This window comes from Podarcis cretensis, assembly GCF_951804945.1.
Source record: "Podarcis cretensis genome assembly, chromosome: 6".
Lineage (NCBI taxonomy): Eukaryota > Metazoa > Chordata > Lepidosauria > Squamata > Lacertidae > Podarcis > Podarcis cretensis.
The window spans coordinates 3766159-3782617 of NC_137175.1; the positions used below are offsets into that span (position 1 = coordinate 3766159).

Sequence of the window (16459 nt, forward strand, 5' to 3'; positions counted from 1 at the left end):
TATTTTGCAGTGTGGTTTAACAGCCAATCTCTCTTTCCAGGGAATTCTGGGAACTGTCTCTCTTTGAGGGGAACTGAGGCCGCCCGACAACTCCCAGCACCCTTAGCAAACTACAGCTCCCAGAATTCTCTGGGGGAAGCCACGGCGCTTTGAAGTGGCAACATGGGTGGTTTAAATGTTTGGTGTGAATGTGGCCTCAGCCAAGGGAAGGAGAAAGGAAGAGAAGGGTTTGCACAGCGAAGAGGGGGTCGTGTCACCCCAAGATGACAGGGTCAGGCTCAAAAACAGAAGACAGGAGAAGACAGGGGGGCGGGGGAGAGAGAGAGAGAATTCTGCTGGCTGATAGACTTGTAGCCAGAGGAGGAGGGATGAGTACCTGTCCGTGTTTCTGCAAAGCAGCTGCCTGATGTATTGGAGCTGAGGGGGCCTTAGATGGAAGGAGCTCCAGCCCTTGATGCAGAAGGCAATGGTCCAACAATTCGCTGGGGCTTCCTATGGCTACCCTGTTAATGCCACTGCAAAAGGAACCAGCTACTTATATAGCCCCTTGGCCATTGTGCTTTGCAGGAGAAGGCACCCTGCAGATATCGTCTTATCAGGAGGTCTGTAGACGCCGACCAGACAAGGCGCCACCTCTATCATCTGCCGAAGACTGTCCATTTCCAGCAAGCCTTTTTAAGGGACAACCTTTATCCCAGTATCATCAGATTGAAAGTTGTTTCCCTGCACGTGGCGCTTCACCCAGAAGCTGCCGTTGCGATGCAGAATACTGCAGGACAATTGCTGACAGGAGTGAGACCCTATCAGGTTGTACAGGTCTGCCCCAGATGATGATTTGTTACCAGGCAGAGATCAAGGTGCCACTACAGTGGTACCTCAGGTTACATACGCTTCAGGTTACATACGCTTCAGGTTACAGACTCCGCTAACCCAGAAATAGTGCTTCAGGTTAAGAACTTTGCTTCAGGATGAGAACAGAAATCGTGCTCCGGCAGCAGCAGGAGGCCCCATTAGCTAAAGTGGTGCTTCAGGTTAAGAACAGTTTCAGGTTAAGTACTTAACCAGAGGTACCACTGTATTAGTATAAAAAGAAAGTACTGTACTTAGTAGCTTGGGAACAGTTTATCTGAAGGGCAGAGGAAAGCAGCCAAGGAGAAAACGATACACGAGGTCAGAGTGGAGTCCCTAAATTGATTGGACGGCGCCTTCTATGCCTCTTTCAGCAACTCCTGCAGCCAAACTGGTGCCAAACATATTGCTCTACTTTTCTTTGGACAGCATCAGTGAGGCCAGCCTCAGGAACTCCAGACACACTGCCCAGGCTTGCACTCTGGAGAGTGATATTTTTATTGTTTTATCCTTTTTGGGTAAACTGCTTTGAGGTTTGTTTGCTTGATTGTTTTACAATAAAGCCTTACAGTCATACTTTGGTTGCTGAACGCCTTGGAACTCGTATGTTTCAGCTCCTGAACGATCGGAAACCAGAAGCATGTGTTCCGGTTGTCAAATGATTTTTGGGAGCCGGACATCCGGCGCTGCTTCCGATTGGCTGCAGAAGCTGTGCTTTGGTTTCCAAATGTCTTGGAAGTTGAACGGATATCCGAAACTGATTCCAGCTAAGAGCGGTTTAAAGCAACACAGTAAATGCTAGCAGGCAAATTTAAAAGCAATACTGAGCAGACACCCAGGGGCAGAGATCTATTCCTCTTGTCAGAATTCTTTCCAGAAAGTGCAGATAGCTGGTGCCTGTCGTATCTGGAAATAAAGATTGCCCTAAAATGCCTTGCTATCGTGTCTCTTAATTAAAGAGGAAGGAAGCAATAATTCAGCTGAAGCAATATGTCTGGGTAGCTTCTAGAGGGGAGCCTCAGGCCATTGAAAGATCTTGACTGGTTTATATGGGAGGTGGAGGGAAAAGAAAGAAGTTATCACATCTTGGCTTTGCACTTCCAGAAGGAGTCTGGTGCAATCTCCTTTAACTTTATGGTTACAAATGATAAGGGGGGATGGGAAAGATTTGCAGCTAAATCAAAGGATTTAGCAAGAGGTGCTGCAATTGTTCCCTGAGTTACTGCAATGGAATCTCTCGCCTTGCTTCTCGAGGCCAAAAGAGAGCTTCTTTCTCAGGCGCAGTCTACCATCCTGATAGCAAAAGCATGATTCAGGGATACATTGTAACCCTGCTGTCTAGAGTCTCAGGTGAGGATCCATTTATAACACTAGCAGAGCAAAAGTTACTGAACCAAGGCTTCCTATCTGAGTATGTGTGGCTCTGCGTATGGATTGTGCAACCACCGAGCTCATATGCAAACAGCTTTTATATAATTTTATAACGACCCAGCAAGACTCTTCTCAGTGCGCAAAAAATTAAAAGCCGATGCCCTCTGCAGGCCAAGCAGACACACCTGACCAACATAGCCAGCTAATTCCAACTAATTCCATGAAATTACAGAGATGATGGACTAACTGAGAAGCTGAAGATTGATTTGGAGCAAGAACAATAAAGCGAGATGAGCACCGCAACCCCAGAGTTGGCCATGATTGGACCCAATGGTCAGGGATCCCTTTACCTTACCTTTACAACTCCACTAGCATCTCTCGGTATCGTGAATAACACCTAACTTACCTTTTGTTGGTATCTTCATGAACTTATCTAAAAGACTGAGTTAAGCATTTGAAAAATCTATTGAAACCAGACATTATAAGTTCATCTTAGGTTGGGTAGTTTGTAAGTCTCTGTGGCTTTGTTTGATGTTTTGTATTTTTCTCCGAAGGTTGGTAAAGAATGTATAATTATTGTTCTGTGTATATTAATCGCCATTGTATTGCATGAGTCGCACTCTTCCCAACAGCAAGGGCTGACAGACTTGGCTCCCTCGCCCATTTGCTTGCTTATCCCAAGGCCGCCTCAGCTCCTGGCAACCAGCGCCCCTGGCCAGTCCCAGAGGCACCATTCGCCTGTGGAGCTTGTAGCCGGGGCTGTTGCAACAAACAGCCCTGCAAGCCTTTGGGAGGCAGAGACGCAAGAGGGCATAAGAGGAGAGAGGGAAGGAAAGAGGGTGCCCGTGGGACCCCTGACCATCCTTCAAAGCACCCCAGGGTGCCACAGCACACTGGTTGAAAACTACTGTTCTAGTGTTGTGAAAGAGGGAAAAGAACGTTTCTCTGCCTACTTTCTGCCTGCCATGCATCACCTTAGAGGCTGTTATCATGTCTCCTCTTCCTTTTCTGTAAAAGGTCCCAAACTCTGCAATCTTTCTCCATAGGGGAGACATTCCCTTGACCAAACCTTCAGAATTCCTGCCACCTCAAGTATGTAGCCAGGTGGGCTACCCAGTCAGTTGGGCCACCAGCCCTCCTGAAAGCCTAGAATGCAAATCTTGAAGAAGTGTTACTTACGAGAGTCTTGAGCGCCAAAGGATCAGCTGGACACTATCCGATGATCTTATCAACCCCCCTGGAGCCTTTATAATTCTTCCCCGCCATTCCTAGACTTCCCTATATTGCAAGTGATTGACAGTAATTCGTCAATCCGGGGCCCATGGAATGCCCCCACAGTTCCCCATTGCCAGTCACACCACCGGAGAGCAATAAAGGAAGTGATGATTGTTTTATCCGGGTGTTGTACTCCGGGGTGTTCTGTCTCTCGTGAGGAAATCCAACCACACCATTTATCATCGAAGGAACTCTGGAGGGATGATGAAAGGCCGATTGTCTTTCATATTGACACAGATGAAAGTTGTCCAATATATTCGACGTTTGCGGGCAACATGAATGTCATGTCAGGTTCAGCACAAGGAAGTGTAACGAGATGAACCTTCGGGCAAAATAATATTCACCCTAACTTCAAATATGCAATGACGTGGTCTGAACTCCTGATGAGCAACCGGGGGGGGGGGGGGGGGAGAGTATACCGTATTTTCCCATGTATAAGACGCCCCCATGTATAAGACGACCCCTATTTCCAAAATTAAGAAAATGAAAGAACAATGGCAAGAGAAGTTGATGAACTATGTGGAACTGGCAAAAATGACAGGTAGACTAAGAGAAAAAGACAACAGAGACTTTGAAAAAGATTGGGAACCATTCATATTATATTTGCAGAAACAAAGAAAGCCAATAGACTTGATGGCAGGATTTAAATAAACATTCACATTATTAGCATTAGAAAATGTTTAGAAGATAGCAAAATAGGATGGTGTATTTACTGTTACTTTTATGTTTTTAGGCTTGGTGTTATGTTATTAATAACTTTTTCTGTTAAGAGACAGCAAAGTGGGTGAAAATAGAAACAAAACAAAAGCGGAAGTGGGGAGAAGCCTTGGAGGGGAGCAAAGGAGTAATATATAGTAAATGTTAAGAATTTGAGATGTATGGACTAGATGGAACTTGCCAAACTAACCAGGAGACTCTGAGACCAGAGAGAAGAGACGGTGGAAGAAGATTGGAAATTTGAAAGGAATATTTGAAAGGAATATTTGAAAAAAAAATATGTTAATATTTAAATCTTAGAATAGCTTTGGAAGTCGATTTAGGCTGTAAGGTTAGAAGTAGAAGATAGTGTATTTTAAAATAGAATTATTTGTAAGCGATAAAATGTGAAGATTTTTATGGTTATAGTAAGTGCGATAAAAAAAAATGGTTAGAAATTATGCTAAAGATGAGGTAAAATGAAAATCAGATAGGGGGGAACTTGGGGAAGCCCACCTAACAATGTTTAGAAAAAATAAAGATAAGACAAGAATATGTTTGTATTGTTTGTTTTTCTGTTTGTATTATAAAATGAAAAAAAAAATTGGGGGGGGGTTGAAATTGAGATGTATGTAATGAATGAAAAAGGAAAATGAATAAAAAAAAATTTAAAAAGAAAGAAAATGAAACCCTAAACTAGAAGTGAAAATCTGGATGATTGGCGGCGGCAAGTTGTTGATCTTTTGGGGGGCGATTGCCCTCAAAGTTTCCAGCATGAGCTGCATGCAGTGCACCGTGTTGCAGAAGCAAAGGGGCACCCCACGCTCCCCCTTGATGGCAGGATGCCAAGGAGGAGTCAGGAGAAGGCAGCGACTACTCTGCATCAGGCCATGCCTTCGAGCAAACTGAGCTGAGGAAGCTGGTGAGCAGGCTGGGGGCAGAGTGGGAGTTTGAGAGGGGAACAGGTCTCGGTGTTTCAATTTCTGGGAATGGAGTTGAGAGATGACCTAACCTGGGGAGAAAAGACCTGATGAAGAGAGCACAGCAGAGGTTATATTTTCTGAGAATCCTCCGGGAAAACAATCTCTCAAAGGACCTGTTGATGGCATTCTACCATTGTACTCTGGAGAGTGTATTAACTTATGGTCTGTGAGTGTGGTTTGGGAGCTGCACAGTCAGGGAAAAAACAATGCTGTCCAGGGTTGTGAAGACTGCAGAGAGAATAATTGGGTGCACTAATCCCACCTTGGATCAAATCTGTGCTTCCAGGTGCCATCAGAAAGCTGCAGAGATAGTGCACACCCCGAAAATGATCTCTTTCAGCTTCTGGAAGAAGATACAAGGTTATAAAGACTAGGACTAGCTGCCTGAGAAACAGTTTCTGTCTGTTATGTACTGAAGTTCTCACCCGGGGCCAGCAGGGGATACTGTAGATAGTTTTCACTCAGGTCCACATATGCAAATAAGGAATTGAAAGTGACGTTCAGTGATTGGATAGTTACAGAAAGTTGTTATTGTTGCCTTGTAGTTGAGCTCTATATAAGCAGGCTGGCTGAACCCTTCAGTTCAGTTCTGTTCTGGCCTGTGAATAAACAAGAGCTGTTTGAAGAATCGCTGTGTCGTCTGATATGTTCACCTACAACTTAACACTATCCAAATACGATTTTGGTTTTAAACACGGAGTAAGGTAGTCTCTCTAGGGACGTGGGTGGCGCTGTGGGTTATACCACAGAGCCTAGGACTTGCCGATCAGAAGGTTGGCGGTTCGAATCCCCGTGACGGGGTGAGCTCCCGTTGCTTGGTCCCTGCTCCTGCCAACCTAGCAGTTCGAAAGTACATCAAAGTGCAAGTAGATAAATAGGTACCACTCCAGCGGGAAGGTAAAAGGTGTTTCCGTGTGCTGCTCTGGTTTGCCAGAAGCGGCTTAGTTAATGCAGAGGTCTGCAAGTTAGCAACTCCTCAGCACTGGTCAGCAAAATTAATGCAGATTCGCCAAGGTTTGATTCACAGAGTTTGATGCTTTCTTCAGTGGCATTAAAGATTAGAAACTTGCTTTTTTTAAAAGAAAAGGGGAGAAATAGAATGAAAACTGGAGTTCTCAGGATGCCAATTACTGGAGATTGCATCAAATATGCATAGCCCTGTTGTGTAATTAGCAAGTGAAACTGCACACCATCAGGTTTAATTGTTTGTGTGAGAAAGAATCCCATTTCTGCCCAGGGAAGAGTCTAAGAGTCTAAGAACTCAGTACTGGCCCTGGGACTTGACATCTTTCCGCAGGGCCTGCAAGACAGAGCTGTTCCACCTGGCCTTTGGCTTGGACTCCGTGTGACCCTTATGTTTCCCTCCCCTTATGGTCTTGATTTATCGGCCTCGGTCCTGTATACCTGAAGGAGCGCCTCCACCCCCATCGTTCAGCCCGGACACTGAGATCCAGCGCCGAGGGCCTTCTGGCAGTTCCCTCATTGCGAGAAGTGAGGTTACAGGGAACCAGTCAGAGGGCCTTCTTGGTGGTGGCGCCTGCCATGTGGAATGCCCTCCAACCAGATGTGAAGGAAATAAGCAGCTATCTTATCTTTAAAAGACATCTGAAGGCAGCCCTGTTTAGGGAAGTTTTTAATATTTAATGCTGTATTGTTTTTAACACTCGATTGGGAGCCCCCCAGAGTGGCTGGGACACTTCCTGACTGGGATTCAGGTGGGATTCAATCAGATGCCTGGAAACCCAGGTTGTGCAACTATAGCTCACTGGGAGGTCTTGCACAACAAGACCACTTCCCCTAATGACTGGACTTTTCACTATGAGGAAAGGGAAAGTGAAATGCCCTGGAAAGTGCAGGATTGCATTTGCTTTGAAACAAATCAGGAGTGAATGCTTGTGAATCAGTTGGCATTGTCTAACCTCCCTGCAATGATTCAGGGTAAACGCCCAAGAAACCTGTTGTCCGAAAGGTCCTGCGCCACTTGGAACCCTGCAGTGGTTCCCACATTGCAAGGGGGTTGGACTAGATGACCCTCGGGGTCCCTTCCCAAGCTACAATTCTGTGATTCACCGGCACTGCTCAAAATATCACTGTTGTAAAGAACTCTGGTCTCGCTGCTCCGTTGAGAGGTTCGCGCAGGGCAGCAGTGGTTCAGGCCCCCGGCTGATGAACAGCAGGAAGGGGTATTGTCATTTATATTATTATTATTATTATTATTATTATTATTATTATTATTATTGATACAGCAAGAAAAGAAAGAAAAAGAGAAAACACAGATACAGAATTACACACATAACCACAAAATTTTCTTAACAAACAATAAAACCTAAGTTGGTCTTAACACTATCGACCCAACCTCCCGTCTATTCCTTATTTCAATTTCATATTCCTTATTGCCAATACACACTTTTTATCATAATTTAACTTTTTCTTAATATATCTTAACTCTTCTGTCTAACTTGCAACAGAGTTTAAACTACTATATTTATATTTCAAATATTCTTTGAAAACCTCCCGTTTTGATTCCTGTTTTGATTTATTCTTTCTTTTTTCTGATAGACCATCTAATTCAGCATATTCTGTCAGCTTTTGGACCCATTCATGAATAGAGAGAATTTCAATACTCTTCCATTTTGCTGTGATAAGAACTCTTGCGCCCGCTGTGGCATATAAAAAGATACCCTTCATTTTTTGCGGAATGTCCAAATCTGTAACTCCCAGGAGATAGGCCTCTGGTTTGTTTTTTTTTTATTAAAAGAGATCTCTAGCATTTTTTGCAAGGGGTATCATCATTTGGGCACCCAAATATATTGCACTGGTTCTGAGCACCCTCTTTCTCTGTGGAGAAAGAGATCATTGCACCGCTGATCTGACCTTGCCCTCGTTTGACCCTCTCATCTCCAAGGCCTGCAGAGTCCTGTGTGTCAGGTCTGCAGGGGAAGCCAGCCAAACATTTCAGGAGAGAAATGCCCCCATCATTTGTTGTCTCAGACTCAAGCTGCACACCTTCTGCTCTGGAGTCAGTTGTGCTGCTGACTTAGCAACCAGCCTGGGGAAGCCCCCTCCTCTCTCCCAGGGAAGGCTGGAACCACAGAGGGGACCCTTTGGGGAGATTCCTTGCTTCCTCCTGAAAAACACGACTCCGGCTTGAATCCAGTGTTAAAGTTGTACCTTGGTTCTCAGACTTCATCCGTTCCAGAAGTCCGTTCCAAAACCAAAGTGTTCCAAAACCAAGGCACGCTTTTCCATAGAAGGTAATGCAAAATGGATTACAGTGGTACCTCTGGTTGTGAACGGGATCCATTCCAGAGGCCCATTCGCAGCCTGAAAAGAACGCAACCTGTGTCTGCGCATCTGCGCATGCGTGGGTCGCGATTCGCCGCTTCTGCACATGCGTGTGACGTCATTTTGTGCTTCTGCGCGTGTGCGAGCAGCGAAACCCGGAAGTAATCCATTCTGTTACTTCCGGGTCGCTGCAGGACACAACCTGAAAACACGCAACCTGAAGCAAATGTAACATGAGGTATGACTGTAATCCATTCCAGACTTTTAAAAACAACCCCTGAAACAGCAATTTAGTGTGAATTTTACTATCTAACAAGACCACTGATCCATAAAATGAAAGGAATAAACAATATACTACAGTCACACAATCAATCAATCAATCAATCAGTAGCTGAACTGGGTTCCACACAGTCACAAAAAGAAAAAAAGAGCCACAAAAACACAAAAAGAAAAAAACAGACAGACCTCAGCATAACACTCAAAACGGACGTGTGGCACTCAAATCGGAGCATGTTTGGCTTCCGAAAAAAGTTTGCAAACGGAACACTTAGTTCTGGGTTTGCAGTGCTGGGGTTCCAAGTTGTGTGAGTTCCAAGGTGTTGGAGAACCAAGGTACCACTGTGCTCATACTCAGAGAAAGGCCTATGAGATCCAAGGACCGAAGTTTGTCATCCTAGCTCTGACAGTGGCTCACGTTGGACACAACTCTCAGGCACGCCTTATATTCACATAGTGGGAATTTATTTATTATTTATTTGTGGCATTTATTTGTGGCATATTGTGCCTTTCCTCCAAGGAGCTAAAGGGGGCATAAACGGTTCTCCCTTTCCTCATTTGGCCCTCACAACAACCCTGTGAAGTAGGTTGATTCCTGGGACTACAAGGAATTTCTGCATTGCAAGACTAGAGGACCCTTTGGGGTTCTACGAATGGAGATTTGAACCCTGGTCTCCCAGGTCCTAGTCTGACACTCTAACCACTCTGCCACATTGGCTGTCTTGTGGGCAATTGCTCACTGAGTAGGATCCATCAGATTATGGTGGAACCCAGGTAGGCAAGACATTTCTGGCACCTCAAGGTCACCAATGCTGATGGCAAGGTCCTGACCCAAGAAGTTGGTCTTTGTCCAAGAATATTACTGGCACAAAAATGGAAGCAAGAAGAATTACCGACGAAAGAAGAATGGCAGATGAAATTGATGAACTATGCAGAATTGGATAAATTAACAGGAAGGATTGGAAACCTGCGGGATCAGAGATTCTTAGAAGACTGGAGTAAATATATGAACTATTTGAAAAGCAACTGTAATGAACAGATTACACTAGCAGGACTGCAAGAAGTTCTGTAAGGAGGGTTATTTGAAATATTACAAGAAAGACTATGAAGAGAATTATTAGTTAATGATAATTAAAAGTAATAGAGAAATTAAGAAATGCAGAATAAGTGATAAAGAACAGAAAATCATCAGAGGACGGAAGTCTAAAATATTGTATAAGATAAGAAGTTATGTTAAATGATGGTTGAAAATGATATGTAAAAAAACGAATAAAAATGTGTGTGTGTGTGTGTGTGTGTGTGTGTGTGTGTGTATGAAGTTGGTCTTTGTCAGGATGGTGGCAAGACTGAACTCCCTGCAGGCTTAGGCAAAAATGTTTGGTGAGTCTCTGCAGAGCTTCCTCAGAGTGTGCCGTCAAGGCTGCATCATCTGCAAACAACATCTCTCGGATAAGGACCCCCAACACTTTTGTCTTGGTGCAGAGATGTGCCAGGTTGAACACACGCACACACGTTATTCCCTGAATGAAAGTACACACCCTCTTCAGTTGAGCAGAAGGCATTTGAGAGCAACAGGCAGAAGAAAATGCCAAAGGGAGTTGGGGGCAAGAACATGGTCCTGTTTCACACTGCTCTTTGTCAGGAAGGCATCCGAGGATGAGGTTTTCACATGGAAGGACACAACCATCTTGCGAAGCTAAGGAGGCCGCCCTATCTTGTTGAGTCAAAGGTCAACAAGTGTGGTGTAGTGGTTAAGAGCGGTGGACTCGTAATCTGGTGAACCGGGTTTGATTCCCCGCTCCTCCACATGCAGCTGCTGGGTGACCCTGGGCCAGTCACACTTCTTTGAAGTCTCTCAGCCTCACTCACCTCACAGAGTGTTTGTTGTGGGGGAGGAAGGGAAAGGGGAATGTTAGCCGCTTTCAAACTCCTTAAAGGTAAAGGGACCCTTGACCGTTATGTCCAGTCATGGCCAACTCTGGGGTTGCGGTGCTCATCTCAATTTATTGGCCAAGGGAGCCGGCGTACAGCTTCCAGGTCACGTGGCCCGCATGACTAAGCCGCTTCTGGTGAACCAGAGCAGCGCACGGAAACGCCGTTTACCTTCCCGCCGGAGCGGTACCTATTGATCTACTTGCAGTTTGACGTGCTTTCGAACTGCTAGGTTGGCAGGAGCAGGGACCAAGCAACAGGAGCTCACCTGTCGCGGGGATTCGAACAGCCAACCTTCTGATCAGCAAGTCCTAGGCTCTGTGGTTTAACCCCCAGCGCCACCCACGTCCCTTTTTAGGGTAGTGATAAAGCGGGATATCAAATCCAAACTCCTCCTCCTCCTCCTCCTCCTCCTCCTCCTCCTCCTCCTCTTCTTCTTCTTCTTCTTCTTCTTCAGGCCGATGAAGGCAATGTACAAAGGGTGTCTCTGCTCTTGACATTCCTTCCACAGCTGGCACAGGGAGAAAATCATGCAGACTGTTGACCTCTGAGCTCTGAAGCTGCATTGTGACTGTCTGCGAGTGACTGCAATCTGTTGAGAACTACCCAGGCCAAAGCTTTCCCCACAGGACTCAGCAGGGAGATTCCATGGTTGTTGTTGCAATCCTAGCGGTCACCTTTGTTCTTGTAGAGGGTCACAATGCTGGAGTTGTGCATGTCTTGTGGCATGGATCCTTGTTCCCAATACTGCAAGAGGAGGTTGTGGAGGTGTTGTCCTGAGGGAGGAATTTAAGACAGCTTTCAGAACTTCTGCTGGGATTCCATCCAGATTGCTGTGTCAGAGGCTGTGTTTTCCTGTGAGTGCAGGATAGTGCTCTGCCCATTTCTTCATCTGCTTGCTGCTGTCTGCAATGATCTCTCCCCACAAGGTTTTCAGCGGTGCAGTTTTCCTGACTGTGGGTCCAATGGCTTTCTTCGTGCCTTCGTACATTTTGCAAGAGTTGCCAGTGTCCCCAGCAAGTTGGATGCTCTGACACAGCTCTAGCCAGTAGTCCCAGTGTACCTCGGCCCAGTATACCTGAAGGAGCGTCTCCACCCCCATCGTTCTGCCCGGACACTGAGGTTCAGCTCCAAAGGCCTTCTGGCGGTTCCCTCATTGCAAGAAGCAAAGCTACAGGGAACCAGGCAGAGGGCCTTCTCGGTAGTGGCACCCGCCCTGTGGAACGCCCTTCCACCAGATGTCAAAGAGATAAACAACTACCTGACATTCAGAAGACATCTTAAGGCAGCCCTGTTCAGGGAAGTTTTTAATGTGTGACATTTTAGTGTATTTTTGGTCTCTGTGGAAGCCACCCAGAGTGGCTGGGGAAACCCAGCCAGATGGGTGGGGTACAAATAATAAATTGTTGTTGTTGTTGTTGTTGTTGTTGTTGTTGTTGTCATTGGCACAACGTCTGGCAATCGGATGGGCATCGCCTTTCTCAGCGAGCAAGCATCTTTCGGCAGGTTGCAAGCTTGAAGTTCAGGAGAGCCTCACACTTTGCAGCGATAACAGGTTCCATATTGACCACTTGCCCCATCGCCTCCTGCCACTCAGTACTGGACCATCTTGCTTCCGCTCTCTCACCATGGCAGCACCTATTGGCCTGCTGGTTGCCACCTTCCACAAATACGCCAGCAAGGATGGCGATAAGAACACCCTAAGCAAGTAGGAATTGAAGGAGCTGATACAGAAGGAGCTCACCATTGGACCGAAAATGCAGGACACAGAGATACTGGCATTAATGAAAGATCTGGACCGCAATGGGGACCAACTGGTGAACTTCCAGGAATATGTCACCTTCCTGGTTGCCCTGGCAATGATTCACAATAAAGCTTTGAGTTTGTAAATGTACACCCTGGTGGGGCAATGTGTCGTGGTTCGGAATTATACCTCTGTAGGCGGTTTCACGTCCAATAAAATTTAAGTTTTGTAAAAAACCAAAAAAACCAAACCAGGTTCCATGTCCTTTAGGTCAACCCCAAACCAGTTGGGGGTCTGTATCTCTCCTTTGCCAAAGGAAGACCCAGCTGTGTTGCAGATTGCCTCTTTGATGTGGGTCCACCTGGCTTTGACAAGATCTCTGGAGCAGTTGAGTAGAGCTTGTTCAACGGAATCAGAGAAGCGTGCACAAGACCTGTTGCGGTGTTGCTTCTGCGACACTCTCCATCTTATGCTCAGGTTGCATATGTGTGCAAGTAAAACCATATATCCTAAAGTCTCAGTTAGCCTTCATTCCAAGGAAAGTGAACCCTGGCTGGAGCCTCTCAGCTCAGATATTAGTGTGGCATGTAAAGCACAGACAGACAGACAAAGCAGATTGGTATGCATTGCTTCAGCCCACTAGGTAAAGGTAAAGGGACCCCTGACCATTAGGTCCAGTCATGGTCGACTCTGGGGTTGCGGTGCTCATCTCACTTTATTGGCCGAGAGAGCCGGCGTACACTAAGCATGGCCAGCATGACTAAGCCGCTTCTGGCGAACCAGAGCAGCGCACAGAAATGCCATTTACCTTCCCGCCGGAGTGGTACCTATTTATCTACTTGCACTTTAACGTGCTTTCGAACTGCTAGGTTGGCAGGAGCAGGGACCGAGCAATGGGAGCTCACCCCGTTGCGGGGATTCGAACTGCCGACCTTCTGATTGGCAAGTCCTAGGCTTTGTGGTTTAACCCACAGCGCCACCCACGTCCCTAGCGTTCCCTAGTGTTCACTCCACTAGGCAAAGCCTAAATCTCCCTGGTCACAGAATGACTAGCTACGGCCCCGTCCCTGACACATCCTCCAAAGCACTCTGCACATTCTTCTCTCTTCATAACTCCTACTTGACTTGAGGTTAGCTAAGGCTGAGCTCCTGTTCTTAATTTTTTGTGGGGCAGGGAGTGTAGGGCCGCAAACAAATTTAGCACAAATTTGAAATTTGACAACATTTCGGATTTGGCGTTCAAATTCAGTTGAAGGAGATAACATTAGGTACCAGCATGGGAGTTCAGTGGGTGGCGGAAGCAATTCTTTAAAAAAAATGGTTTTGCAAGAAAGTTGTGAGAAATTGGTAGTCTCCACCCCAGCTCTGGGCTGCACTCAGGTCTTGGGCTCCAGTGAATCCCAGCTTTTGCTGCTGTGGCAAGGAACGTACCAGACTGGATGTCTGATATGTTCATGCAAGTGACAATGACCAATCAGAAGATACCTTCTGGTTAGAAAAGGACGTGGCGAAATCTTGGTCTGCGTCAGGGTTCATTGTTGGAAACTGAGCTGATCAAAGGGAAAAGGCACCCCAAACTCCCTCAGATGGAACAGAGAGAGGCTGGCAAAGTTTGCAGCAACCTAGTCAGCTGAAAAGAAGTGGTTTCCTGACTGACTGACTCTACTCTGGCACTGCAATTTGCTGCTTACGGATTTGCAGAGAGTGGCAGGCTCTCCTTCTTTGAAGGTTTTTAAGCAGAGGTTGAGTGGCTGTCTGTCAGGGATTTTTCAACCGTTGTTCCTGCATCGCAGGGGGTTGGACTAGATGACCCTCAGAGGTCTGTTGGTGGACCTCCTGAGTCTCTGGCATAAAGACAACAACACAGGGATCTGCCTTATACCGAGTCAGATGATTGGCCCATCTTGCTACAATATTCTTTACACGGACTGGCAGCAGCTCTCCAAAATTTCAAGCAGGGTTCTCTCCCTGGAGATGACATTGGGGCACCCCAGCTAGATAGGCAGGGGGTATAACAACAGCAGCAGCAACAACAACAGTTGTGACCTCCTGCTTCCAAAGTCACCCATTGCTCTACCACTGAGTTACTGTCGTCCTTCCAAGGTACAGGATTCTTCTTTGTAGCTAAGACAGAACGAGAAGATAGATCCTAGAATCTGGTATGTCCAGCAAGTCTCTCCACCTCAAATTTATAGACTTGGGTAGGGGTACCAAATTAAATAGTCTAAAATGTAAAGGTAAAGGTAAAGGGACCCCTGACCATTAGATCCAGTCGTGACCGACTCTGGGGTTGCGGCGCTCATCTCGCTTTATTGGCAGAGGGAGCCGGTGTACAGCTTCCGGGTCATGTGGCCAGCATGACTAAGCCGCTTCTGGCGAACCAAAGCAGCGCACAGAAACGCAAGTTTACCTTCCCACCAGAGCGATACCTATTTATCTACTTGCACTTTGACGTGCTTTCAAACTGCTAGGTGGGCAGGAGCAGGGACTGAGCAACAGGAGCTCAACCCGTCACGAGGATTCGAACCGCAGACCTTCTGATCGGCAAGCCCTAGGCTCTGTGGTTTAACCCACAGCGCCACCCACGTCCCTAGTCTAAAATGTATTCAGCACAAATATAGAGCCAAACTCCCATTCAAGCACACAATACACATCCTAAACTGATGCTCTGAGAACATCTTGGGTTTTCTCTCCTCTTTGGACATAGGCAAAGTTTTGTGCCATCCATGAATTTATCTATTCCTCTTTTAAAACCACCTAGCATGGACTGAAGCTGTAGTCCCACCCAACCTTCCTGGGTGTAAGTTCCGTGAAGAAGAGCAGGACTTACTTCTGAGTAAACACCCAAGAGGCTATTGCACTGTGAACTCACTTCTTTCAGCAGGCTTTAAAGCACACAAAAGGCAGAATCGCAATTCTCCCTCACCTTGTGCTTGAAACACTCAGCACAGCCAGTGATTAATGTTCCTTCCCAACCTCAACAGCTATTAAGTAATTGTCGGAGGCTGGCCTGCCAGCTGCCCTCAACAGCCCAGAGCTGAAAGATCCTTGCTGCAATTTCAGGACTCGAGTCACAATGAAAAGAGCCTCGGATTCTGGCAAGTCCCACTGTTCACGAACTCACCTGGAGCCCCATGGTCAGAGGTGCGATCGCAGTCCTCCCCAAAAACCTTTGGATGAATGGAAGGAGTTGTCAGCACACCTGTTCAGGTACCTGCCTGTTGCTTCCCAAGGGCATCTTGCTAGGAAGGAGTCCAACCAGTAGCTCCCAGCCAAGGCAGGATCCTGGCAAGGACACACCTCTCCAACGGGTTGCGAAGCTTTCCCCCAATCTGGTTGGACCAGTAAGTCTCCATTGGTGCTGACTCTTCTTCCCAAAAGATATTTCCTCCCTGGCTGAGTCACCGACACCCCAAAGTTGGTTTAAGAGGAGGGCAATGCTAGAACCACATCTAGGCATTTTGCAAGTTGCCTTTGCTGTGGGTACCAGCGGTTCCTGTGTCCAGAGAAGCCCTCCAGGCTCCCAGCTGCCACCATCCCAAAGGCTCCTCACCTGTCAAGAGCCACACTCTGACAAACCAAACATGGCCTCAGGGAGAGATTTCCAGCAAAGGATATGGTGGCTGGTAAAGAGCGTCTCATGGAGCAGCGTGGTTTAGGGGTTGAAATTAGGGAAAGGGATTAATTCCATAACATCTGGACCTGCTTAGACATGTTTTCCTGGGCCTTGGGTAATAAAGACATCAGCATCTGTTTTCTTTATGTATTCAAGGGACGAAGAGGAAGTCAAACCTAAACAAGTGTCAGAAATGCTGGCGACACCTGTCATTTAAACTGTAGAGGAGCGGTTGGATTGTGGGTGATAGTTGTGATGGCTTTGCTCTGCAACTCAACGACTTTCGGAATTTTTACTTTTTGAAATATGGCAGCCCTAGACGGGCCATTGGCCTGGTCTTTTGCTCCCCCCCCCCCCCCCGAGAAACTGGAGCTATCCAGCCAGCATAAACCCCAAAGGTGAATCCCACCTGACGCTGCCCTGTGGGATTTA

General features: G+C 46.6%; 1 protein-coding gene across 3 annotated transcripts in view; it reads right to left on the reverse strand.

The window, feature by feature from the left end:
- LOC307217733 (bactericidal permeability-increasing protein-like) overlaps window positions 1-16054 on the reverse strand; it is a 44856-nt gene extending 28802 nt beyond the window's left edge. Inside the window, exon 1 of one of the 3 annotated variants that reach the window (XM_079979524.1) lies at window positions 15536-16054. In XM_079979524.1, the coding sequence (XP_079835650.1) occupies window positions 15536-15547 (12 nt within the window). In that variant the 5' untranslated portion in view covers window positions 15548-16054. Of the gene's footprint in view, window positions 1-3399; window positions 3586-10273; window positions 10279-15535 lie in introns of those variants that run through there. The other 2 variants (XM_079979527.1, XM_079979525.1) reach the window with 2 other exon arrangements.
- Between the last annotated feature and the right edge of the window lie 405 nt (window positions 16055-16459).